This window comes from Moschus berezovskii, chromosome 9 (genome assembly GCF_049115385.1).
Source record: "Moschus berezovskii isolate FMDL1 chromosome 9, NW_MosBer_1.0, whole genome shotgun sequence".
In the NCBI taxonomy this organism is placed as follows: Eukaryota; Metazoa; Chordata; class Mammalia; order Artiodactyla; family Moschidae; genus Moschus; species Moschus berezovskii.
In genome coordinates this window covers 78,797,994-78,824,362 of record NC_142468.1, presented here as the reverse complement: position 1 = coordinate 78,824,362, position 26,369 = coordinate 78,797,994, and the positions used below count along the sequence as shown (strand labels likewise).

Sequence of the window (26,369 nt, the reverse complement as noted above, 5' to 3'; positions counted from 1 at the left end):
TAAACCTATTTCAGGCCAAGGAAGATATGTAATAGTATATAAAGAATACTTTGAATCTCCAGTAAGTTATTTTGTAAATAATGATAATGATAAATCTAGCTCAGTTTCCCAGTTTAAAAGAACTAGCATATCCTAAGGATGCTCGTCTATATAAAACCTCACTAACCATTTGTCCCTTATTTTTTCTAACAAAACTAATATTTGTAACTTCAAAACTGTATTTTGTTAATTTTCTCTGAATTAAATTAAGAGACGCCACAAGGTACCCTGAGGGAATGGGAGCCGGAGTTGAAGATAGAAAAGTGAGCCCTTAGTATTGGACAGAAGGGAAGAGGTCCGTTAGCCCATCCAGCTTCTCATCAGTCAGTTTCACTGGTACCATGCAGAAAAGGGGAAGTTTCTCAACTTTGATATATCAACTGATAATGTATAAAGGAAGGTGAAATCATGCTAGCAACATTTCAAACTGAAGACTGTTATCAATCATATGGCATACTTTCTAGTTCTGAATTAATATGTCCCTACCTGAAAAGAGTTGGCCACAGTTTACATTTCACTACTATTTAAATTGATATTTCTCATAAGTACAAATGAATTTCTAGAATAAAGTAAACAGGTCTGCAAAATTTAATACAAATCACAATTTACAACCCTGTTTATTTATAAATATGGATAGATGCATACTTAAGTATATACATATAAACATATTTGAGAAGATATGGAAAATAATTCTAAAGAAATATCACAAAGTATAAACTGAAGAAGCTTTTGCATTTTACTTCAGTGAAAAGAGTCATACGAAATATGTTTTGGATACTAATGGACCTTTATATCTAAGACACAGTTCATTTCCTATCCCATGGTCAATGTTCTTTAGCGCTCCAAGTTCTTATCATTAATAATTGTATAAAATATCTGTGGCACTTTTTCGTATTTTTTCTTCTGAAATATTCATGTTAAATTCCCATGATAAATGAGGACAAGTTTTAATGTTCTTTGCATTTCTCTATTTTTCCAATTTTCATATTCATTCACAATCCAGAGGAGTGGCACATACATAGTAAATATTCAGTGATGGATTTCTGGGAGTCATATATTCAGTCAGGTGTAAGCCACAAAAGATATGCAGCAAAAAGCAGAATAAACTTTACTTGCTAATATGTTACTACGGCTGAAATAACTCCCTAAAACCTTTCTCTATATTTTTGCAATTTTTCTTCTTTTTGTTATCTTCTTTGCTGCTGCTGCTGCTAAGTCACTTCAGTCGTGTCCGACTCTGTGTGACCCCATAGATGGAAGCCCACCAGGCTCCCCTGTTCCTGGGATTCTCCAGGCAAGAACACTGGAGTGGGTTGCCATTTCCTTCTCCAATGTGTGAAAGTGGAAAGTGAAAAGTGAAAGTGAAGTCGCTCAGTCGTGTCCGACCCTTAGCGACCCCACGGACTGCAGCCTACCAGGCTCCTCCATCCATGGGATTTAGGACCCAGCTAAATCATAAGAAAAACTGTATTTTGTTTGCAAATGTTTAAAAAGACTAACTGCTTCCAAATAAGACCTTGAGAACCAGGGTGGGGGGGGGAGAAAGGCACATTTGATAAATAAAAGTGAGCTGATTATTTTTATTGTTTTTTATTATCAAACAAAACTTCAGCTTTGCAGAAAAGTTGCAATAATAGTAACGTACAAAATGTCTATATGCCCTTCATCCGGATTTCAAATCATTAAAATTTTACCACAATTTCTTACAGTCTCTCTGTGTCCTTTTACATCTATTACCCTCTCTCTGTCCATATGTCTGACTGTCACTATATATATACCTATTAAGTATAAGCTGAAGACAACTTACCTAAATGATTTAGTGTGTATTTTCTAGAATTAAAAATATTTTCTCACATAACCTCGCATAATTATCAAAGTTAAGAAATCTATGCTGCTATAATACCATTATGCAATATAAGGACCTTATTCTGTAATTTCCCAAATTATACTGCTCATATCTTTTATAGCAAAAGGTGAAGAGAGATTTTATTTTTCTGGCCCATGATCCAATCAAGTTTAGATATTGATCATTTTTAAAATCAAATGAGCCTTTTTGTGTTAGTAAATTGGTGAAAACCTCAAAGTTCTAAAACAGACTTTTAAAAGCAAAGTCAATTCTTGGGAAAAAATTTTTATTCAAAATTAAATTTTCTTATTTGAAAGTGTAAGTAACTCTTTCTAAATGATAAATGCTTATCAGAGTCAACACAAGATTTCTATTTTTTCTACAGAAAAAGGCCATGATAGTCTGGGGGAAAGAGTGATTGCACAGCTTCATTACTCCCTAAAACCAGTCTCCTCTGTCTGATAGCAAGACAAGCACCTGTCCCCAGCACCCACAGTTGACAACAACTTATCAGAAGACCAAAGAACAAACTCCAGCAAGACGAACACCTTGGCCTGGGTTTTGTTTGACAGAATCTCCCCTGATCATATGAGAAGTATTCTGAACAGATTTGGTGAGTGACTGATGAACCTGTCGATTGAATCTCTGGCCATCTCTAAGAGACTAAAACTAAGGAAAAGATATTACTTCCTCCATCACTGGGGAAAATAAAAGCAATAATGAAGGCACCACTGTCTCCAGAGGAGATAGGAAGTGAACAAGGGAATAACTAGCATAGACCTGTCTCCTGGCACAGTCCTTCTTAGAGTAAATGATTCCTCAAGGAGGACGGGACAAGCTGTGCTTATCATCCATGGATCCTAAGCACATACATTCACTGATCCCCATCCAACCTACTCTTTACACCTTCTCTCCCAGCTGGTTACTACAAAGACAACTGCTTCTACTCAGAAAAGTCTGTAAAAAACTGAGAAGCTTCAGTTGAGAATCCCTTTCTTACTTCAGGAAAGAAGGTAATTTAGTTTTTTTTTTTTCAAAAACAATTTTAGGAATCTTTACTTAAAAACAAACTTATCTTAAAATGGAGTAACTTTGGTTTTACGAGCAGCGAGCAAAATACAGAAACAAAAATTCATTCAGTTCAGTCGCTCAGTCGTGTTCAACTCTCCGCGACCCCATGAATCACAGCACGCCAGGCCTCCCTGTCCGTCACCAGCTCCCGGAGTTCACTCAAACTCATGTCCACAGAGTCGGTGATGCCATCCAGCCATCTCATTCTCTGTTATCCCCTTCTCCTCCCGCCCCTAACCTTTCCTAGCATCAGAGTCTTTTCCAGTGAGTCAACTCGTCGCATGAGGTGGCCAAAGTATTGCAGTTTCAGCTTCAGCATCAGTCCTTCCAATGCATTTACAGGAGCATTAAGTTCTACATTAGGTCACAGCGTCTAATCTGAAATCACACCCATAATATCATTTTTCAGGATATCTGGGAAATAGTTATTTCCCAGGATGTCTGAACCATAGCTACTCTATTCTGACTTTTAATTGTAAAAAGAAAAAAAAAATTTAATAGCTAAAGCAGATTTCACCATTAATGACGTCAGTGTTTTTCTAGGTATGAGAAGATGCAAGAATTGGAACTCATAAAACCTTTTTCTGAAAAGATCTAACTATCTGAAGGCCTGTTCTGCCAGTTTTTTGTTTTTTTCAGAGCACAGAGTGCCTCATTCCTGATTTTCACCCTGAACTTCTTTCAGGGGGTGTTGAAGGTCAGCAGCTTGCAATGGTCATGATGTAATCTTTATAGAGGCAGCTGGCAAGTACCAACTTCCAGTCAGCAGGGTCCCTTCATAGCCACATATCTGACCATGTGACACCATTTCATGGCCATTGTGTCTGGTAATTCAGTTTTTAGAAGAGAAAAATATTAAAATATAGATGGAGAATCTACATCTCTGGAGAAAAATGTCTCCTGTTATCTCCGCCACAGTTTTACCCAAAACATCTAATATTTACCACATGTCAGATATTGAGAAGCTGCTTCCACCTTGTCAATTTATTATTCCATTCAATAGTTTTCATAACAACCCTCTGGGGAAGGTGTTATCATCTCCATCTGACATCTGAGGAAACTAAGAGTCAAAAAATAACTGGCTTATAGAATTTGCCACGACAATGCAATGTTTAGGTGTTGGAATTCAAATCCTGGGCTCTTGTATCCAAATTCAGTACAATTTCTAGCATAACATAATTGCCTGCCACTCATCAGTAGTGGATAAATACACTTTGCTTTGCGGCTTTTGAAAAAGTTTAAACAATAGGATATATATATATACACCCTATGTATATTGCTAGGCATTTTAAAACTATTCTTTCTGTAATCTTCAAAATGCCCTCTGAAGTTGTATTCACTTCACCTTACAGAAAAGGACACCAAACCATGGAGAGGTTAATACTTGGTCTAGCATCCATGGCTATAATGTGGTGGAGGCAGGATTCAGACTCAGGTGGTCCAGTTCTGGAAGCTGTGCTTCTGAATGGAGTAGCCTGTCCAGGCCAGCAAGGCAAAGGACTGTGCTCACAGGGGAATCGTCCCGGCTGGCTGCTGAGAGAAGTCAGTGAGGATACCAGGAGTCCACTCCACTGTAGAAAACAGAACTCTATTGTTTTCAGGCTTGGAATCTATTTCTTCCAAAATATGTTTTATGTATAGATATTGTTAAGGAAGCTTTTATTCTCTTCATTATAATGCATACATTTTCCAAAATTTCAATAATAACCAAACTTTATAATCAGAAAAATAATTTTGAAAAAAAGCAATCAATAAAACAATTAAAACTATTCTGTGCCACAATTTTAATAAAACAATGAACCCAACAGACAAGGTTCTTGCCCTCATTTGGCTGGCAAAGATACACACATAAGAAACAAAAGAATTTCAGACTTTGATAGGAATTTACAAACAAAAGAATGACAGAGATACATAAGGTGTTCAGAAGATCAGAATAATTAGGCTGGAAAGTGAAAAATGGGCTCCAGATACATTTCCAGGCGAAGAGAACATTTAAAGCAAAGAACCCAGTCAGTAAAGAAGTTGTGTATTGCAGGATACAAAGAAAGCCTGTGTAAATGAAGAAGGGGGAATAGGAAAAGACAGATCAGAAAAGGGAAAAGGGAAGAAAATGGTAAAATAGGTGGAAGCCAGATCATTCAGGGGCCCATGGATCATAAAAGGGAACTTGGATTTTATTCTAGGTTGAGTTGCGGAATGTTTTTGCATAAGGAAATTGCATGATCTTATTTACACTCTTAAAAGGTCAGTCTGTCTGCTGTGTAGAGAACTGATTGTATAGAAGCAAAGGCAGGAAGCAGAGAAATCATTTGGGAGACCTTTGCAGTAATTTAGAGAAATAATATGGGTAACTTAAACTATTAGGGTGCTGGGGAAAGAGAGAAGCAGATGCATCAGGGCTCAAGGCGTATTTTAGAAATAAACATAACTACAGCTGAACTGTGTACAAAGGATAGTAGAGAGAGAGATGTGCTATTAAAACATAATGAAAGTTTTAATTCAGCATTCACTTCAGCAAAGTGAATCAGCTATAGATATACATATATCCCTTTTTTTGGATTTCCTTCCCATTTAGGTCACCACAGAGCACTGAGTAGAGTCCCCTATGCTATACAGTAGGTTCTCATTAGTTACCTAGTTTATCCATAGAAGTGTAGTCTCTCAGTTCATCCCAACTCCTCCTTCCCCTTCTTGGTATCCATACATTTGTTTTCTATGTCTGTATCTCTATTTCTGCTTTGCAAATAAGTTCATTGGTATCATTTTTCTAGATTTCACATAAAATTGATATAATATTTGTTTTTATCTTTATGATTTACTTCACTATGTGCAACAGTCTCTAGATCCATCCATGTATCTGCAAATGGTACAATTTTGCTCCTTTTTATGGCTGAGTAATTTTCCATTGTACCACATCTTCTTTATCCATTCACCCATCAATGGACATTTAGGTTGCTTCCATGTCCTGGCTATTGTAAATAGTGCAGCAATGAACATTGAGGTGCAATGTATCTTTTTGAATTATGGTTTTCTCCTGGTATATGCCCAAGAGAGGGATTGCTGGGTCATACGGTACCTCTAATTTGAGTTTTTTAAGGAACTTCCATACTGTTCTCGATAGTGACTATATCAATTTACATTCCCACCAACAGTGTAAGGGGGTTCCCTTTTCTCCACACCTTCTCCAGAATTTACTGTTTGTAGATTTTTTGATGATGATCATTCTGACTGGTGTAAGGGGATACCTCATTGTCGTTTTGATTTGCATTTCTGTAATAGTGAAAGAGATGGGAATCCCAGACCACCTGACCTGCCTCTTGAGAAACCTGTATGCAGGTCAGGAAGCAACTGTTAGAACTGGACATGGAACAACAGACTGGTTCCAAATAGGAAAAGGTGTACGTCAAGGTTGTATATTGTCACCTTGCTTATTTAACTTATATGCAGAGTACATCATGAGGAACGCTGGGCTGGAAAAAGCACAAGCTGGAATCAAGATTGCCGGGAGAAATATCAATAACCTCAGATATGCAGATGACACTACCCTTATGGCAGAAAGTGAAGAGGAACTCAAAAGCCTCTTGATGAAAGTGAAAGAGGAGAGTGAAAAGGTTGGCTTGAAGCTCAACATTCAGAAAACAAAGATCATGGCATCTGGTCCCGTCACTTCATGGGAAATAGATGGAAAAACAGTGGAAACAGTGTCAGACTTCGTTTTTTTGGGCTCCAAAATCACTGCAGATGCTGATTGCAGCCATGAAATTAAAAGACGCTTGCTCCTTGGAAGGAAAGTTATGACCAACCTTGATAGTATATTAAAAAGCAGAGACATTACTTTGCCAACCAAGGTCCGTCTAGTCAAGGCAATGGTTTTTCCCGTGGTCATGTATGGATGTGAGAGTTGGACTGTGAAGAAGGCTGATCGCCGAAGAATCGATGCTTTTGAACTGTGGTGTTGGAGAAGACTCTTGAGAGTCCCTTATACTGCAAGGAGATCCAACCAGTCCATTCTAGAGGAGATCAATCCTGGATGTTCATTGGAGGGACTGATGCTAAAGCTGAAACTGCAATACTTTGGCCACCTCATGCGACGAGTTGACTCACTGGAAAAGACTCTGATGCTGGGAAAGGTTGGGGGCGGGAGGAGAAGGCGACGACGGAGAATGAGATGGCTGGATGGCATCACCGACTCGATGGACATGAGTTTGAGTGAACTCCGGGAGTTGGTGATGGACAGGGAGGCCTGGCGTGCTGTGATTCATGGGGTCGCGGAGAGTCGGACACGACTGAGTGACTGAACTGAACTGAACTGAATAGTGAGCAATGTTGAGCATTTTTCATGTGTTGGTTGGCCATATGTATGTCCTCTTTGGAGAAATTTCTGTTTAAGTCTTCTCCCCATGTTTTGATTGGGTTGTATGTTTTTTGAAATTGAGCTGCATGAGCTGACAGATAAATTTACAAGCTGAGCAAAAGCATATAGAAGCTGGAACACATAATGCAGTCATCTTCTCCCCTCCCAATCTCACTCTAGCTGAAGCCAGCAAGGCATTGAGGTAATGCACATTAAGATAGAAATAGACAGAATCATGGGAGTTCTTATTGAACACATGAGTGAGTACCCCTTGACCTGAGAATCAAGTAATACTGATTTTGACCGAGAAGAATGGGTTCCAAAGTGCTGTGCACAGCACTGCATTTTTATCACAGAGAATAGACAGAACTATTTCAACATGGCCATATTATTGATATATTTATTATTCAAGAAATCTATTTAGATGGCCTCTTTCTTGGTGCTATTTTTTCAGGAAATTTTCCCCATCAAAGTTGATTGATTTACTTATGAAATTGTCAGATAATGATACTAGAGAGAACGAATCAACAAGTTAGGTTGGAAAATAGCCAAATGTCAACTTTTAAATGGCATCAAAAGTCACACATGTTTTCCTGCTTCAAAATCACATGATCCAACAAGGTACCTGCCTACAAGCAGCTACATTAGGTGACAACTCAAGGAGTACATAGGAAATGCAGTTTTCCACTTATTATAAGGAAATTATAGAAACCCTTCTAACTGCAAGATCATGTACACCCCCAGTCAACACCATGACACTACTGTTTGACATAGCAATAACTTCAGCCTACCCTTAAGAAGCAGTTTGCCAAGAAGAACAATAACTCAATGTATTTATTTCAAAAGGAGAATTACACATTGCATTCTCCTACTGGGATGAGCTCCATGAGGTATGGGTTTTAATCTCTTGTGTTCATTGCTGTATCCCCAATATTTAAACGTAAACACTCAATTATAATGAATTAATAACAAGTAAATAAATCTCAGCTTCATGTTGGGACAAAGAAAATGAAGCTCCTCTGCTATTCCAGGGATGTTCAGTAATTATGACCTTTCACAGCTTGCAGACTCATGAAAATCTTCAACACCCCCAACACCTCCAGCACCATCACTGGCTTCATCCTCCTGGGCTTCCCTTGCTCCAGGGAGGGGCAGGTTCTCCTCTTTGTGCTCTTCTCTGCTGTCTACCTCCTGACCCTCATGGGCAACGGTTCGATCATCTGTGCTGTGTGCTGGGATCAGAGACTCCACACCCCCATGTACATCCTGCTCGCCAACTTCTCCTTCCTGGAGATCTGGTATGTCGCCTCCACTGTCCCCAACATGTTGGCCAACTTCCTCTCTGACAACAAGCTCATCTCCTTCTCTGGGTGGTTTCTCCAGTTCTACTTTTTCTTCTCCTTGGGTTCTACAGAATGTTTTTTCTTGGCTGTTATGGCATTTGATCGATACCTTGCCATCTGCTGCCCTCTACATTACTCCACTCTCATGACTGGACGTCTCTGCACCAATCTTGTGATCAGCTGCTGGGCACTTGGTTTCCTCTGGTTCCCAGCCCCCATCATCATCATCTCCCAAATGTCCTTCTGTGGATCCAGGATCATTGACCACTTCCTGTGTGACCCAGGTCCTCTTCTAGCACTCACCTGTGCTAGAACCTCAGTAATGGAATTTTTTGGGGCAGTCATAAGTTCTCTCCTCTTATTTATTCCTTTCCTCTGCATCATGGGGTCCTATGCTCTGGTCTTGAGAGCTGTATTGAAAGTCCCTTCAGCAGCTGGACAAAGGAAAGCTTTCTCTACCTGTGGGTCTCATCTGGCTGTGGTCTCACTCTTCTATGGCTCAGTGATGGTCATGTATCTGAGCCCAACATCTGAGCATGATGCTGGAATACAGAAGCTTGTGACTCTGTTTTATTCAGTGGGAACCCCACTCATTAATCCTGTAATCTATAGTCTGAGGAACAAAGATATAAAATATGCCCTGCAGAAATTTCTGGAAATACAAAAATAAGAAACTTGGTCAAAAAAAAAAGGGGAAATCTTTGGGCAACTGGGCTATCTTTATACTTTTCCAGGTTAAAACATCTTCAGTAAATAGCGAGTACCAACTCAATGTACATGAGTTGAGTAAACTCCAGGAGTTGGTGATAGACAGAGAGGCCTGGCATGCGGCAGTCCATGGGGTTGCAAAGAGTAGGACATGACTGAGTGACTGAACTGAAACTGAACACTTCGAGAATTGTTCATCCTATTGTTGAACCTATTCATCATGGCTATTCGTACTTTTCCCAAAATTTTAGGAGAAAGGACTCAGAGACTTTATCCAACTCCCTCATTCTGCAGATCAAGAAGCTGAAGAATGGAAAATTTGAGTGATTTGCTCTGGTAATAACTTTAAAATGTTTAGAAAAATCTTCTTTATACTTCTCATTCTACTCATAAAGAGAGAAATACATAATAAACTATAAGAAAATATTGAAGGGTTTGGCATTCTGGTGTACAACCATCAAATATTCTTTCATCTAAGAGGGGAAAGCATGCATTACTGATAAAAGTCTAAACTGGTGCAACTTCTACTTAGGCCATTGCAAGCAATTTCAGAAAATTTAAAATTCACATATCCATTATCCCAGCAATTGTACTCACTCCTAGATACACAATCTACACATATAATCATACATATGTGAAAAATGCATTTTTAGAAACCACTCAAATGCCTATTTATTGAGACATATTTCAATATGTATGACATTCATGCAATAAAATATGATGTAGCATTTCTTAAATGGGAGAATTTCAGATATACAGATATGGAACTACCTCCAACTTATATTTGTTATTAAGTGAATAAATGATGCATAGTATGTAAGTTGTCATTTATTGATGAGATTATAAATTTGTCCTTGTGGTTTAAAAAAAGGAATATCTTTCATAGGATAAATAAGAAACCTAACCATGGTTGCATTTGGCAAGAGGATGTCTTGAAGAAGGAAGAAAGACTTATTTTCACTCTTTGGTATCTTTGAAACAAAATTCTATAGATAATAATGATAGCTCTACTGGTAAGTTTTATGAGAACTGGAGCCTAAGAAACAGTCGCCCACAATTCCTGGGTTTCTTGGGGAATCTATGGCAAGGCACAGGCTGTTTCCAAGGCAAACAAAGGAGCCGGGATCCAAAAACCCACAAACATCATTTCATTCAGACTTCTTGGTTCTGGAGAGAAAATATGGGAAATTATTTTGTTCTCTGAAGATGTTTTCCAATTTCAAAATTGGGAAAGGAGTACGTCAAGGCTGTATATTGTCACCCTGCTTATATAACTTATGTGCAGAGTACATCATGCAAAATGCCAGGCTGGATGAAGCACAAGCTGAAATCAAGACTGCAGGGAGAAATATCAATAACCTCAGATATGCAGATGACACCACCCTTATGGCAGAAACTGAAGAAGAACTAAAGAGCCTCTTGATGAAAGTGAAAGACAGTAGTGAAAAAGATTACTTAAAACTCAACATTCAAAGAAAGAAGATCATGGCATCTGGTCCCATCACTTCATGGGAAATAGATGGGGAAACAATGGAAATTTTGACAGACTATTTTGGGGGACTCCAAAATCACTGCAGATGGTGCAGCCATGAAATTAAAAGACACTTGCTCCTTGTAAGAAAAGCTATGACAAACCTAAACAGCATATTAGAAAGCAGAGACATTACTTCACCAACAAAGGTCCATCTAGTCAAGGCTATGGTTTTCCTAGTTGTCATGTATGGAAGTGAGAATTGGACCATAAGGAAGGCTGAGCGAAAAAGAATTGATTCTTTTGAACTGTGGTGTTGGAGAAGACTCTTGAGAGTCCCTTGGACTGCAAGGAGATCCAACCATTCAATTCAAAAGGAAATCACTCCTGAATATTCATTGGAAGGACTGATGCTGCAGCTGAAGCTCCAATACTTTGGCCACCTGATGCGAAGAACTAACTCATTTAAAAAGACCCTGATGCTGGGAAAGATTGAAGGCGGGAGAAGGGGATGACAGAGGATGAGATGGTTGGGTGGCATCACTGACTCAATGGACATGAGGCTGAGCAAGCTCCGGGAGATGCTGATGGACAGGAAATCTGGGCATGCTGCAGTCCGTGGGGTCGCAGAGTCAGACACAACTGAGCAACCAGCTGAAGATGTGCGGGAGGAAGTAAAGTTTGTTAAAGTGTTTGTTAAAGTGTTCACCTAGTCCCACCAGGTGGCTCTAATGGTAAAGAGCCCGCCTGCCAATGTAGGAGACCTGGGTTCAATCCCTGGGTGTGGAAGATCCTCTGGAGGAGGGCATGGCAACTCACTCCAGTATTCTTGCCTGGAGAATCCCATGGACAAAGGAGCCTGTCCCTGGTGGGTACAGTTCACAGGGTCGCAAAGAGTCGGACACAACTGAAACGACTTAGCATGCATGTAAAGTGTTAACTGGTCTAGTTTCAGGGCTATTACATTTGCATTCCTTATTGTTCACTAATTCATTAAAAGCATTTAGTGAATACTTGTAATATGTCAAGTATATATCTAGGAAATAAATCAGATAAGTCAGTAAGTCACATTTCAGTCCCTCAAGGAGTTGACAGTGTAGGATGAGAAAAAATTAAAACTGTGAGATGTGCTATGACCAAAAGAGAGATTAGTTGTTACAGGAGTCAACTGGGGAACAGTATATGCAAACAATGGAAAGGTAAGTGGTGAGATAGCAGGAGAATGAAGTATTTCACACAGATAACTATAGCTCATGGACTACAGGGTAAAGGTAAAGATCAGGTGTGTCCCTGATAGACATTCATAGAAAGGGTCTCTGAATCTCTTAAAGAAAACCTGTCTCATGGTTTACAGTTTACTGCTACTACAAGCAAAAGAAATCTGACTGTATTATATGACAAAATAATTATTTTATCATATAAAACATGATATAATAATGGTATATTATATGGTTTCCCTGAGGGTAGGAAGCAAGGAAGCTGAAAATTGCTTCAGCTCTTTGCACAGCAGCTTACATTCAGCATTTTATCTCAAATGCATTTGTAACATAGTAATTGTTTGATAATAAATATCCTAATTCTCTTTCTTATTTACATAATACTTGTTTATTTTAAACATTTTTAATTGAAGGATAATTTCTTTACAGAATTTTCTTGTTTTCTGTCAAACCTCAACATGAATCAGTCATAGGTATACATATATCCTCTCCCCTTTGAAACTCCCTCCCATCTCCTGCCCCATCTCACCCCTCTAGGTTGACACAGAGCCCCTGTTTGAGTTTCCTGAGTCATTCAGCAAATTCCCATTGGCTATTTATTTTACTTACGGTAATGTAAGTTTCCATGTTACTCTTTCCACGCATCTCACCCTCTCCTCCCCTCTCCCCATGTTCATAAGCCTATTCTCTATGTCTGTTTCTCCACTGCTGCCCTGTAAACAAACTCTTCGGTACCATTTTTTTAGATTCTGTATATATGTGTTCAGTTCTCTTTCTGGCTCACTCAGTCTGCATCATAGGTTCTAAGTTCATCCACCTCATCAGAACTGACACATTTGAGTTCCTTTTTATGGCTGAGTAATATTCCATTGTGTATATGTACCACAACTTCATCCATTCAACTGTCAGTGGACATCTAGGTTGCTTCCATGTTCTAGCTATCATAAATAGTGCTGCAATGAGCAGCACTGTTTACTACATATGGGATACATGTGTCTTTTCAATTTTGGTTTCCTTAGGGTATATGCCTAGGAGTAGGGTTGCTGGGTCATATGGTGGTTTTATTTCTAGTTTTTAGAGGAATCTCCATACTGTCTTCCACAGTGGTTGTATCAGTTTAAATTCCCACCAACAGTGCAAGAGCATTCCCTTTTCTCCACATCCTCTCCAGCACTTATGGCATTTTAAACATTTTTTAAATAGTAAAGTATAAATGTATTTCAGTCACCTCAATTCCACTGTCCAGGGTTCCATATCATTACATTTTAGTTATTCATCTCTTTAGATGTATTTATGTGCATATGTATAATATAGACAGAGTATAAAATTTACATTAATGCATATGATTTACATACATATGATTGTAAACATACACACATATAATTTTACATATATGATCACAACAGACAAGCTGTCTCTCTGCACACCATCTTCATTTTTTCTTAATTTTTAAAAATTAATTAATTAATTTTTATTGGAGACTAATTACAATATTGTAGAGGTTTTTGCCATACATTGACATGGATCAGCCATGGGTGTACATGTACATGATCTTTTCCTCTCTTGTTACCTTTATTCTTTCCCTACTTCTGTCCACAATTACCTCACAACTAGTTAAATAATCAATATGAATAATCTAATGTGTATCCTTCCATATTAATCTTAATGCACATGTAACTGTATGCTTATACACACAATCACATGACTCTTTGTGACCCCCATGGACTGTAGCTTGCCAGGCTCCTCTGTCCATGGGGATTCTCCTTGCAAGAATACTGGAGTGTGTTGCCATGCCCTCCTCCAGGGTATCTTCCCAATTCAGGGATCCAACCCAGGTCTGCCACATTGCGTGCAAGTTCTTTACCATCTGAGCCACCAAGGAAGCCCTTATTCTAAACTACTTATACCTTTATTTTGTAGGATAAATTTCTAGGAATGTATTGATATTTTTGGATCAAAGATCAGTACACTTAATATTTAGATACTGTTAGATTGCTTTCACTCAAGGCTATGCACAACCATGTTTCCACTATAAGTACCCATTCACCCTTAGGAGCTAAAAAAATTACTTTAAATTTTGCCAGTTTGGTGGGTTAAAAGAGACAGTCCCCTTCTTTTACTAGTGATAGTTGAGCATTTTTTTCCTTATGACATTGGCCAGTGGATTTTCTCTACTTTTTGCTTGTTAACATCTTTATCCATTTTTAATTTTTCACACTTTGCTCAAAAAAGTATTTTATTTATTTTAGATATTAACACTTTACCTGTCAAATGCATTGCAAATATTTTTCTCTACCATTTCATTTTGTGCTTATGGTATCTTTACCAAAATTTTATTACACATACTGAATATTTTTCCTTGTACTAATAACTAGACATTTATAAAGAATAAAAATAAGTCAATCTGGATTGTCAAAAGTGGTTATTTTCCCATACAACAGAAAAAACTGGCCTTAGCTACAGGGCTATCCAAAGACAATTCATGAGCTCTGATTAATTCTCATTCCACAAAGATCTGTAAGATCCAGATTATTGTTGAGTAGGTTAGAGATTACAGGGTTTGAGACTGATTTTACTACAGAATATACCAATATCATGATGTGATTATTGTCTGCATTTTAACTGAACTCCTAGAAGTAGAACTCAAGGAATGAAATATGTAATTTATGACTGGACTGAGAGTACAGGACAGAACATCGGTGGGTCCATGTCACAAAAAATGTGATAAATAATATTAGGGAGAAATGAAAACTAAGCACATAAGGACATGAATGAGCAAACACAAGAATACTGGAATACGCAGAGCCACCCATGCTGGGATAGTGCAGCAGATGTTCAGGAACGAGTCATTAGCATAGAAAGAGAGAGCCAGTACCCCTCAGTTGTGTGTAAGGAAATGAAGCAGAAGTGAGAAAAGAAGCCAGAGAAGGACAGAGTGTTGGATTGAATATTGATAAATATGTTGTGAACTGTGCAGGCAACACACAAGAATGCAGTCATTGCCCCCAACAACTCATTGACTCAGGCTCAAAGAGCAATGGACCCAAACACCCATGATCTAGATGTGAATTCTAGTTTTGTCTTTTACTAGCTGTGCATTGTCAAAAAGTGATTAAAATTCTCTGAGCCTCAGCCCCCTCTATGTAAAAGGTAAAATTAAATCTAACATTTCTAAAATCCACAAGCTATTCTAATTACTGTTAAATCCTAAACAATCAGCATTTATTTTTATAAAGATTACTCTATATTTTTGCTTAGGGAGGGAATGAAGGAGAAGTTACACCAGAGGGGTTTATGGGCAGTCTTTAACTCAAAATTCAACAAATCTAAAAAGGGAGTGTTTTACTTATTAAGCTCATTTACTCATTAAACTTATTTACTTATTAAGTTTATTTATAAATTAACTTCCTTTGAATCATTGGATGGAGATAAAGTGATAAACAAAAGATAGGACCATCAACAGGCAATCCAAAGCTTCCTAAAATAATTAAAACTACAAGTACCATATGATCCAAGAATCCCTATTCTGACTACTTATCCAAAGAAATTGAAATCAATACCTTGAAGAGACATCTGCACTACCGTGTTCATTGTAGCTCTGTTCTCAATAGCTAAGATATGAAAACAACTTAAATGTCCATCAACAGATGTATGCAAAAAGAAAATATATATAAATATATATTATGTATGTATGTTTGGAAGAAGGAAGGCTTCCCTGGTAGCTCAGCTGGTAAATAATCCACCTGCAATGCAGAAGACCCCCGTTCCATTCCTGGATTGGGAAGATCCCCTGCAGAAGGTATAAGCTACCCACTTCAGTATTCTTGGGCTTCCCTGGTGGCTCACACAGTAAAGAATCTGCCTGCAATGAGGGAGACCTGGATTCGATCCCTGGATTGGGAAGATCCCCTGGGGGAGAGCATGGCAACCCTCTCCAGTATTCTGGCTTGGAGAATCCCCATGGACAGAGGAGCCTGATGGGCTACAGTCCATGGGGTCACAAAGATTAGGATACTGAGCAACTAAGCACACAGCATGGAAAGTGGAAGTGAAAGTCTCTCAGTCGTGTCCAACTCTTTGCCACATCATGGACCATACAGTTCATGAAAATTTCCAGGCCAGAATACTAGAGTGGGTAGCCTTTCCCTTCTCCAGGGGATCTTCCCAACCCAGGGATTGAACCCAGGTCTCCCACATTGCAGGCAGATTCCTTACCAGTTGAGCCACAAGGGAAGCCCGCAGAGCATGGAAGAAGGCACGAAAAGAGGGGAGAAAGTGAGGCAGTGAGGAAAAAGAGAAAGAGGGACAGGGAGGGAGGAAGAGAACAAGAGGGGGAAGGAGGGAAACAGAGAAAGGGAAAGGGAAGAGGAAAGGGGAAAAAAGAATGAAGAAAACGAGAAAAAGATTTACTCAAACCAACCGTGTGTGTGTGTGTGCTCAGTAGTGTCCAACTCTTTGCAACCCCATGGAGTATAGCCCGCCAGGCTCCTCCAACCAACCATAATGGGATTTAAAACCAGAAAATGATGATGGGTAACCTGACACCAGACAGGAGTATGAAAAAAATAGTGGTATCATTCGGTAATTGTTTATAGTATTGAATTAACCAGGGTACAGACATTCTAGGAAAATGGTCTATAACAACATGACTTGAAAGCTCTTCAGAAACCAAATGGCTTGGCTACAGAATGAAGTAATCTCTACTGCACATGCTCTACAAGAAAATGGTTCTATACTTCAGACATCCGCCACTGAGTCATACAGCAAACTCTTGGGCTCTCTAAGAGAAGAGGCAACAGCATTATGCTCACAAGGGTGTGTTAATCAAGCTGTGTCTTCAGTGGAATACTATCTTCTGAAACTTCTCTTATAAGAAAGCTTATTGCTAATAACCAATTAAGAGAAAAAAATCAGTGACCTGTCACATGAATCCATTATTCCTTTACCTGGAAAATCTACGTGCATGCTCCATCTTCCACAGTAAAAAGGCCTGACTGCAGATAGGTGGTGTTTTGATGAGAGTACTCTTTTTTTTTAGATTAATTTTAGGATCTAATTTTTTTAATTGAGGCAAAATTCATTTAACTTATAATCAGCCATCTTAAAGTATACAATTTAGTGGCATTTAGTGCATTCACAGTATGGTGCAGTCACCACTCTTCTGTAATTTCAAAGCTTGTTCATAACCCCAGAATAACACCTTATATCCGTTACAGTAGGTCACTTCCCATTCTCACCCCCCTACATTACCTGGCAGCCACTAATCTGCTCCCTGTCTCTATGGCTTTGCCTCTTCTGGACGGCCCATATGAAGAAATCATACAACATGTGACTTTCTGTGACTGCCTTCTTTTACTAAGCCTAAAGTTCTCAAAGTCGCCCAAGTTGTAGCATATTTCAGTACATCATTCCTTTTTGTGACTGAGTTAAACATTTTTTTATAATGATTAATCTGTTTGATGATAGTACTCTTAAAGGAACCATTATAACAAATAGCACCCACCTGACAATATAAATATTTAAGCTGTTAAAAAGCTTAATGGAAAAAAAATTTTAATTTGTTTGAAACTGGATACAAACTTGATTATCTAAAAGTGTCACAAATGGTGGCTAGACCAAATATAACAGCCCCTATGTCTTTACTGGTCTCCCCAAAAATAAATCCTGAGACAAAGATTCAAATGCAGAGTTCATTTAGGTAATGAAGGGAAGACTGATAGAGAAAAGCCAAATAAGGAAGAGAAGTCTTCCAACAAAGGGTAAATAGTCAAAGCAACTCCCATTGGGAGCAAATGCAGCTAATCCCTCTGGAGGATCCCAAGGTAGGCAATTAGACATTCCAGACTTATCCAAATATTTTGCTAAAGGAGCTGGGATATTGAAACTCCAATTCCAATCTGTCCATAGTTGAGGGTTTCAGGAAGTGCGGAGGTCATTAACTTCCAGCCTGGAAGAAAGAAAAATGGGCAGCCAAAGCAGGTTTCCCAGTGATGAAAAAACTCTCAGGAAAACAAATGTAGAAGCTTGCAGTTGCACTGAAGTGGAAAGGAGGAGAAAATACAAAGGGAATATGGACCGGCAACCGATGAGCTGTTACAAAGCACTAATACCACCTTCAAGAATTCTGTGAGAAAATATTTTGAGCTGGGGGAAACAATGACAGGAGAGGCTACAAAAAAAGAAAAGGAAAGAAAGAAAGCAAAGAGAACATTTCATAAGTTATCTCCCTTCTGCATGATTAAGTTAATCTCCTGGGATCCTCACTCCACAGGGCTGAACTCTCCCACTGGTAGTCATCAATTCACAGTGTTTTTGTCTGCATTTCAGAGGGTAAAATTATTCACCCCACCGAAATATACAATATTCCACTGTGTGTCTAAGCAATTTAATCCAGCTGTGACACAAGGACTTCTGTAAGAAGTAGTGGGGAAATGATTAAAAATATAAAATATTGACCTACTCTTTAGCACAGGAAACTCTGCTCAATATCATGTGGCAGCCTGGATGGGAAGGGACTTTGGGGAAGAATGGATATGGTATATGCATAGCTTGATTTCTTTGCTGCCCATCTGAAACTATCACAACATTTTTAATCAGTTATACTTCAATATAATAAAAAAGTTATAAATATATATATATTTTAACTTTAACAACAAGGGTAACAATAGTTACAGCTGAATTGCAACGGTCCTTGTTTGCCAATTTCAAATCTCATGTTGTAAACAGAGGGAAACATCAAAGCAGTTCACACAAGTTAAATGACCTGATAAGTCATTGACATGAAACTCCTTCACAAATGGGACAGAGGGACAAGAAATGGGTTGTGCTAAAATACCTGTACCTCTGTCAAGATCAGAAAATCTTAGATCCAACTCCCTGAAGCAACCCTGAGTAGAGCTAAGGAATGTTCTGCTCTGGCTTCTCTTGGACCTAAGTTAACCATCAAGACACTTGCTTGAGACACCAGTTTGAGACTCACAGGGCTCAACCACAAATGAGAAAGGGTAGATCTATAATACAAACAGGGAGGTCCTGGAGGCGATTGGTTCTTGGAGTAACTGCGCAGCCCTCTATGACTGAAGTCACATCATACCTTCAAGCCATCTCTTTCTTCAGGAGAATCAGAGAAGACTTTGTTCCCAAAACCCATAATTGACAGCACTCACTAGAGGCCCACCGCCTATTGGACGTGGGACAGCTTCTCTTGGCCACCGGCCCTGGCCTCAGGCGTCGGGTAGCTCCTAACGGCCGCGCCTCTTTGCGGCGCAGACGCAAGAGACGCTGGCCCCGCCCCCGCGGCGCAGACGCGAGAGACGCCGGCCCCGCCCCAGCGTCGCAGACGCGGGAGACGCTGGCCCCGCCCCGGCGCCGCAGACGCCAGAGACGCCGGCCCCGCCGGCCCCGCCCCCGCGGCGCAGACGCCAGAGACGCCGGCCCCGCCCCGGCGGCGCAGACGCGGGAGACGCAGGGCTCCCGCAGCGCAAACGCCAGAGAGCTGCCCCCCATTCAATAGGCGGTGGCTGAGCTGGTGCAGGAGGGCCAGAGGAGCTACTCCACGTTCAAGGTCAGGAGGGGCGGCGTTGAGGAGATACCCCTCATCCAAGGGAAGGTGCAGCCGCTGTGCTTTCTTGGAGCAGCTGTGAAGAGATATCCCACGCTCAAGGTAAGAGAAACCCAAATAAGACGGTAGGTATTGCGAGGGGGCATCAGAGGGCTGCTGCTGCTAAGTCACTTTAGTTGTGTCTGACGCTGTGTGACCGCATAGACGGCAGCCCACCAGGCTCCCCTGTCCCTGGGATTCTCCAGGCATTAACACGAGTGGGTTGCCATTTCCTTCTCCAAAGTGTGAAAGTGAAGTCGCTCAGCCATGTCTGACTCGTAGCGACCCCATGGACTGCAGCCTACTAGGCTCCTTCGTCCATGGGATTTTCCAGGCAAGAGTAGTGGAGTGGCTTGCCATTGCCTTCTCCCCATCAGAGGGCAGACACGCTGAAATCATAACCATAGGAAACTAGTCAATCTGATCACAGGGATCAGAGCGGAATGTGGTCCACTGGAGAAGGGAATGGCAAACCACTTCAGTATGCTTGCCTTGAGAACCCCATGAACAGTATCAAAGGGCAAAATGATAGGGTACTGAATGAGGAATTCCTCAGGTCGGTAGGTGCCCAGTATGCTACTGGAGATCAGTGGAGAAATAACTCTGGAAGGAATAAAGGGATGGAGCAAAAGCAAAACCAATACCCAGTTGTGGATGTGACCGGTGAAAGAAGCTGTAAAGAGCAATAATGCATAGGAATCTGGGATGTTAGGTCCATGAATCAAGGCAAATTGGAAATGGTCAAACAGGAGATGGCAAGAGTGAACATAGACATTCTAGGAATCAGTGAATTAAAATGGACTGGAATGGGTGAATTTAACTCAGATGACCATTATATCTACTATTGTGGGCAGGAATCCCTTAGAAGAAATGGAGTAGACATCATGGTCAACAAAAGAGTCCGAAATGCAGTACTTGGATGCAATCTTAAAAACGACAGAATGATTTCTGTTCATTTCCAAGGCAAACCATTCAATATTACAGTAATCCAGGCCTGTGCCCCAACCAGTAACACTGAAGAAGCCGAAGTTGAACGGTTCTATGAAGACCTACAAGACCTTTTAGAACTAACACCCAAAAAAGATGTCTTTTTCATTATAGGGGACTGGAATGCAAAAGTAGAAAGTCAGGAAACACCTGGAGTAACAGGCAAATTTGGACTTGGAGCACAGAGTGAAGCAGGGCAAAGGCTAATAGAGTTTTGTCAAGAGAACGCACTGGTCATAGCAAACACCCTCTTCCAACAACACAAGAGAAGACTCTACACATGGACATCACCAGATGGTCAACACCGAAATCAGATTGATTATATTCTTTGCAGCCAAAGATGGAGAAGCTGTATACAGTTAGCAAAAACAAGACCAGGAGCTGACTGTGGCTCAGATCATGAACTCCTTATTGCCAAATTCAGACTTAAATTGAAGAAAGTAGGGAAAACCACTAGACCATTCAGATATGACCTCAATCAAATCCCTTATGATTATACAGTGAAAGTAAGAAATAGATTTAAGGAACTAGATCTGATAAGAGTGTCTGATGAACTCTGGACGGAGGTTCATGACATTGTACAGGAGACAGGGACCAAGACCATCCCCATGGAAAAGAAATGCAAAAAGGCAAAATGGCTGTCTGAGGAGGCCTTACAAATAGCTGTGAAAAGAAGAGAAGCGAAAAGCAAAGGAGAAAAGGAAAGATATAAGCATGTGAATGCAGAGTTCCAAAGAATAGCAAGGAGAGATAAGAAAGCCTTCCTCAGTGATCAATGCAAAGAAATAGAGGAAAACAACAGAATAGGAAAAACAAGAGATGTCTTCAAGAAAATGAGAGATTTCAAGGGAACATTTCATGCAAAGATGGGCTCGATAAAGGACAGAAATGGTATGGACCTAACAGAAGCAGAAGATATAAGAGGTGGCAAGAATACACAGAAGAACTGTACAAAAAAGATCTTCACGACCAAGATAGTCATGATACCGTGATCACTGACCTAGAGCCAGACATCTTGGAATGTGAAGTCAAGTGGGCCTTAGAAAGCATCACTACGAACAAAGCTAGTGGAGGTGATGGAATTCCACTTGAGCTACTTCAAATCTTGAAAGATGATGCTGTGAAAGTGCTGCACTCAGTATGCCAGCAAATTTGGAAAACTCAGCAGTGGCCACAGGACTGGAAAAAGTCAGTCTTCATTCCAGTCCCAAAGAATGCTCAAACTACCGCACAATTACACTCATCTCACACGCTAGTAAAGTCATGCTCAAAATTCTCCAGGCAGGCTTCAGCAAAATGTGAACCGTGAACTCCCAGATGTTCAAGCAGGTTTTAGGAAAGGCAGAGGAACCAGAGATCAAATTGCCAACATCCGCTAGATCATGGAGAAAGCAAGAGAGTTCCAGAAAAACATCTATTTCTGCTTCATTGACTATGCCAAAGCCTTTGACTGTGTGGATCACGATAAACTGTGGAACATTCTGAAAGAGATGGGAATAGCAGACCACCTGACCTGCCTCTTGAGAAACCTGTATGCAGGTCAGGAAGCAACAGTCAGAACTGGACATGGAACAACAGACTGGTTCCAAATAGGAAAAGGAGTACGTCAAGGTTGTATATTGTCACCTTGCTTATTTAACTTATATGCAGAGTACATCATGAGGAACGCTGGGCTGGAAGAAGCATAAGCTGGAATCAAGATTGCTGAGAAAAATATCAATAACCTCAGATATGCAGATGACACCACCCTTATGGCAGAAAGTGAAGAGGAACTAAAAAGCCTCTTGATGAAAGTGAAAGAGGAGAGTGAAACGTTTGGCTTGAAGCTCAACATTCAGAAAACAAAGATCATGGCATCTGGTCCCATCACTTCATGGGAAATAGATGGGGAAACAGTGGAAACAGTGTCAACTTTATTTTGGGGGGCTCCAAAATCACTGCCAATGCTGATTGCAGCCATGAAATTAAAAGACGCTTACTCCTTGGAAGGAAAGTTATGACCAACTTTGATAGTATATTAAAAAGCAGAGACATTACTTTGCCAACAAAGGTCCGTCTAGTCAAGGCTATGGTTTTTCCCGTGGTCAAGATGTGAGAGTTGGACTGTGAAGAAAGCTGATTGCCGAAGAATTGATACTTTTGAACTGTGGTGTTGGAGAAGACTCTTGAGAGTCCCTTGGACTGCAAGGAGAGCCAACCGGTCCATTCTAAGGGAGATCAATCCTGGGTGTTCATTGGAAGGACTGATGCTAAAGCTGAAACTCCAATACTTTGGCCACCTCATGCATCGAGTTGACTCACTGGAAAAGACTCTGATGCTCTGTGGACTAGCCTTGGGGGCGGGTGGAGAAGGGGATGACCGAGAATGAGATGGCTGGATGGCATCACTGACTCTGTGAACATGAGTTTGAGTGAACTCCGGGAGTTGGTGATGGACAGAGAGGCCTGGCGTGCTGTGATTCATGGGGTCACGGAGAGTCGAACATGAGTGAGCAACTAAACTGAACTAGAGACCCAGGAACATCTTCTATATAACAGCCACCACACTGTTTTTTTTAATAGACTTTCCATTGAACAGCACCCTGAGTTGGCTCATATTGGCAAAAGATTGATGAAATCTCATGCCATCACTGAGAAGTTTGGGGCTGGAAAAAGTAATGTTTTCTACTCTACTGGGAGACAAAGTTAGAAGGACCACAGTCTCCTGAGAAGACAGGTCCCAGAGGAAGGGAATAACTAGTAAGAACAGTCTCCTAACACAGAGATCCTTCTGGAAGTGGTAAATAGATCCTCATGGATTCTCACTCTCTGGAGTCTCTGCTTATAATTTTCGCATCCTTCAGCAAGTGTAGAAAGATATTCACCCAGTTTCTACTCCTTCACCCCTTGATGGTTTCTGTAGAGAAGACCAACTCTCCTCTCCAGGAAGACCAGACACTCAGAGAAACTTCAGGTCTGGATAGTCCTCTTGTTCAAGAAAGCAAATGATATAATGCTTAGAGGAGAAATAAGTATAAAAGAGTGAGAAAACTACTATCCTTTAAGTAAAGCTTCATTTTACTTTGCTTCAGCTGTATATTATACAGCTAAAAATTCCTATGGATTACAGTGTGTCAGGCCCTAGACAAGGTTCCACATGTTTTATCATTCAGAATCCTCAGTACTTTGGTGAAAGTACTTTGCTGAAAGTACTACTGGACCCATTTTACAGTTGGAAGAACTAGAAATAGTTTATATGTTGTATATCATACCCTCAACTACTTACTCCAAATCCTTTGCTCTTCTGTTATGCTTTAACTGCCTGCCACTTCTCAGAAATGAGAGCTATTCTTGTTTTCAAAAGCATTGCAGAAATGAGACAGCTGTGACATCTCCTGACCAAACCAAATGAAGCAGATGGATGTGCTATTGTGAGAGCAGGGCATGATGCTTCTACCCCGTTGTGCCTCTGTGGACTAGCCCTGGGGGAAAAGCAAATTTTCAGAGAAATATCTTCCCTTCATCTTATATATTACATCTGAAAATCTGACTAATCTAGATTGGGTTTAACCCAACCTTTCCAAGACAGCATGGAGGTGAGGGAGTAGTTTATCTTGCTTGGCTTTGTTAATAAACTCAGTCCAGACATCCTGCTTACATAACACAACTTTGACACCACCGTATTCATATTTCCATTCCCTCTGTCTCAGAACTTTCTGCAGCTGATTCAGGGGAACTGTCCTGCCTCTCTGAACAGCTCCAGCTTCCCCTTGTGTCAAGTGAACACCACAGCTCTTCTGTACAAAGGAGTGAAGTAATAAAAGGTGAGTAACAAATGATATGTTTTATTCAAAATATCTGTTTTCACCCACTGACAATTTATAGTTAGGTTGAGCATGAAATGGTGATGACACACAGAGAATCATTTTTCACACTTTCCTTATTTTCTAGAGCATCTTTTCAGACTCTCAAAGTAGGAGAATTGCCCTAAAGGGAATCACCTGGATATTTTTGCCTCATGTAAACGTGACAGACTGTTGTCACACCACTTCTTAATCCAATAATATATAGTCTTAGGAACAAAGATATGAAAAAGGCGCTGAAGAAATTTCTGAGACTATAAAAACTATTAACCAAAAAGACTAGCAAGTAGAGCCCAAATTTTTATTTACTAATTTGCAAACATTTCTAATTATTCTATTTATTTTCAGGTTAAAAACAACATTATTCAGAAAATATTTCAGTATCTTGTGAGCATGTTATCTGTTCATTTTTTCTTCTCGTGGTTCTTGACTGTCCTCTTTCTTCATACACTTTCATATTTTTAATTGAATGCTGCACATTATATTTTTAACATCATAAAGACAATGGATATAGTAATGCAACAAAGGTTAAATTTCCCTCAAGTAGCAGTTAGAGTAAAAACAGATCAGTTTGATCCCATTTAAGGATTCATGTTGTAAAAACAACCTTAATCACTTTTGCTCTTATTTCTGGGATGTGACTCTTACTCGGGAATATGACCTTTCTGAGATCTCAGCTGCAAACCTGGACTGTTTTTAGGATACCTCCACCTTAGCAATCCCTGAATTCCTATTTTTGTACTCTGAAAATCATGACTCCTAAAACATCTGCTCAGCGCTTTAGACTCTCAGTTTCTGCTTTCTGCTAGAGTTTTTTGAAATCTTATCTTGTATGTGAATGGCTGGCTGAGAAATCAAAAATGCCTTGAAAGGAGATTATATTGCCCTTTGATCCTCCTTCTCTGTGGTCCTCCTTTTCTAGACTTTGTTTCTCAAACCCCAAGTGCCTTACTGGCCATAGGCACAAAACCTTTATCTCCTCAGTTCAGTCTGAGGAGAATCTACTGCTTTTTGCTGAGACAGTATTCTTCCTTCACCCCAGTCTTTCCCATATGCCTTCCTATCTACATATTCCTGCCCTACTGATTGCCATTCCTCAGGGGAAAAGCCCCAGTGTGAATGTGAAACTCATTTCCTTGTTCCTCCCTTCTTGGAATTTTATCCCCTGAAGTCTTTTCTGTGTTAACTGCTTTCTAGTGCCTTAGAATATTCCTTTTATGTATTTTGTCAAGGTTTTATAGTTATTTTTTGTAGAATGGTTAGTTTAATGCAAGCTGTTTAGTCATGACCATAGTCAGAGATTCTTGTCCTTTCTATCTAAATTCCAGACATTCTCACTACTATTCTCACTTTCAGAAGGTGATCTTATGCCATAAATATGCAAAAACCCACAAAGCAAAGAACAGTGAATACAGAGACTGGTATAAATGCAAATCTAGGAAGTACATCTGCTTTTTTTCAATGCAAGAAGCTCCAGATTCCTGTAGGGGGTGGGGTAGGGAAGGGGAGTTTACTTATAGTAAGACATGAAAAAGCAGAACCACAGAGAACAGATTCAGGCCACTTTTTCATTGGTATATAGTTGATTTGCAATCTTATATCAGTTTCAGGTGTACAGCATAGTAATTCAGTATTTTTATAGATTATACTATAAAACGACTGCACATTTCACTCATTCAAACTCCTGCACAACTGCACTCATTTCACATGCTAGCAGAGTAATGCTCAAAATTCTCCAAGTCAGGCTTCAACAGTCCATGAATCGAGAACTTTCAGATGTTCAAGCTGGGCTTAGAAAAGGCAGAGGAACTAGAGATCAAATTGAAAACAAACATTAGATCACAGAAAAAGCAAGTGAATTCCAGAAGAACACCTACTTCTGCTTCATTGA

At 39.9% G+C, this 26,369-nt stretch overlaps 1 protein-coding gene across 15 annotated transcripts in view; it reads left to right on the top strand.

Annotated features, from left to right (window-relative positions):
• Positions 1-24,434, top strand: part of LOC148776587 (olfactory receptor 11G2-like) — a 49,359-nt gene extending 24,925 nt beyond the window's left edge. For 3 of the 15 annotated variants that reach the window (XM_088839852.1, XM_088839851.1, XM_088839853.1), the window contains exons 3-4: positions 2,271-2,498; positions 8,371-9,327. In XM_088839852.1, the coding sequence (XP_088695978.1) occupies positions 2,474-2,498; positions 8,371-9,323 (978 nt within the window). In that variant the 5' untranslated portion in view covers positions 2,271-2,473 and the 3' untranslated portion in view covers positions 9,324-9,327. Of the gene's footprint in view, positions 1-2,270; positions 2,899-3,499; positions 4,809-8,370; positions 9,328-9,612; positions 9,788-10,247; positions 10,768-24,325 lie in introns of those variants that run through there. The other 12 variants (XR_016038248.1, XR_016038244.1, XR_016038247.1 and 9 more) reach the window with 12 other exon arrangements.
• The last annotated feature ends 1,935 nt before the right edge of the window (positions 24,435-26,369 follow it).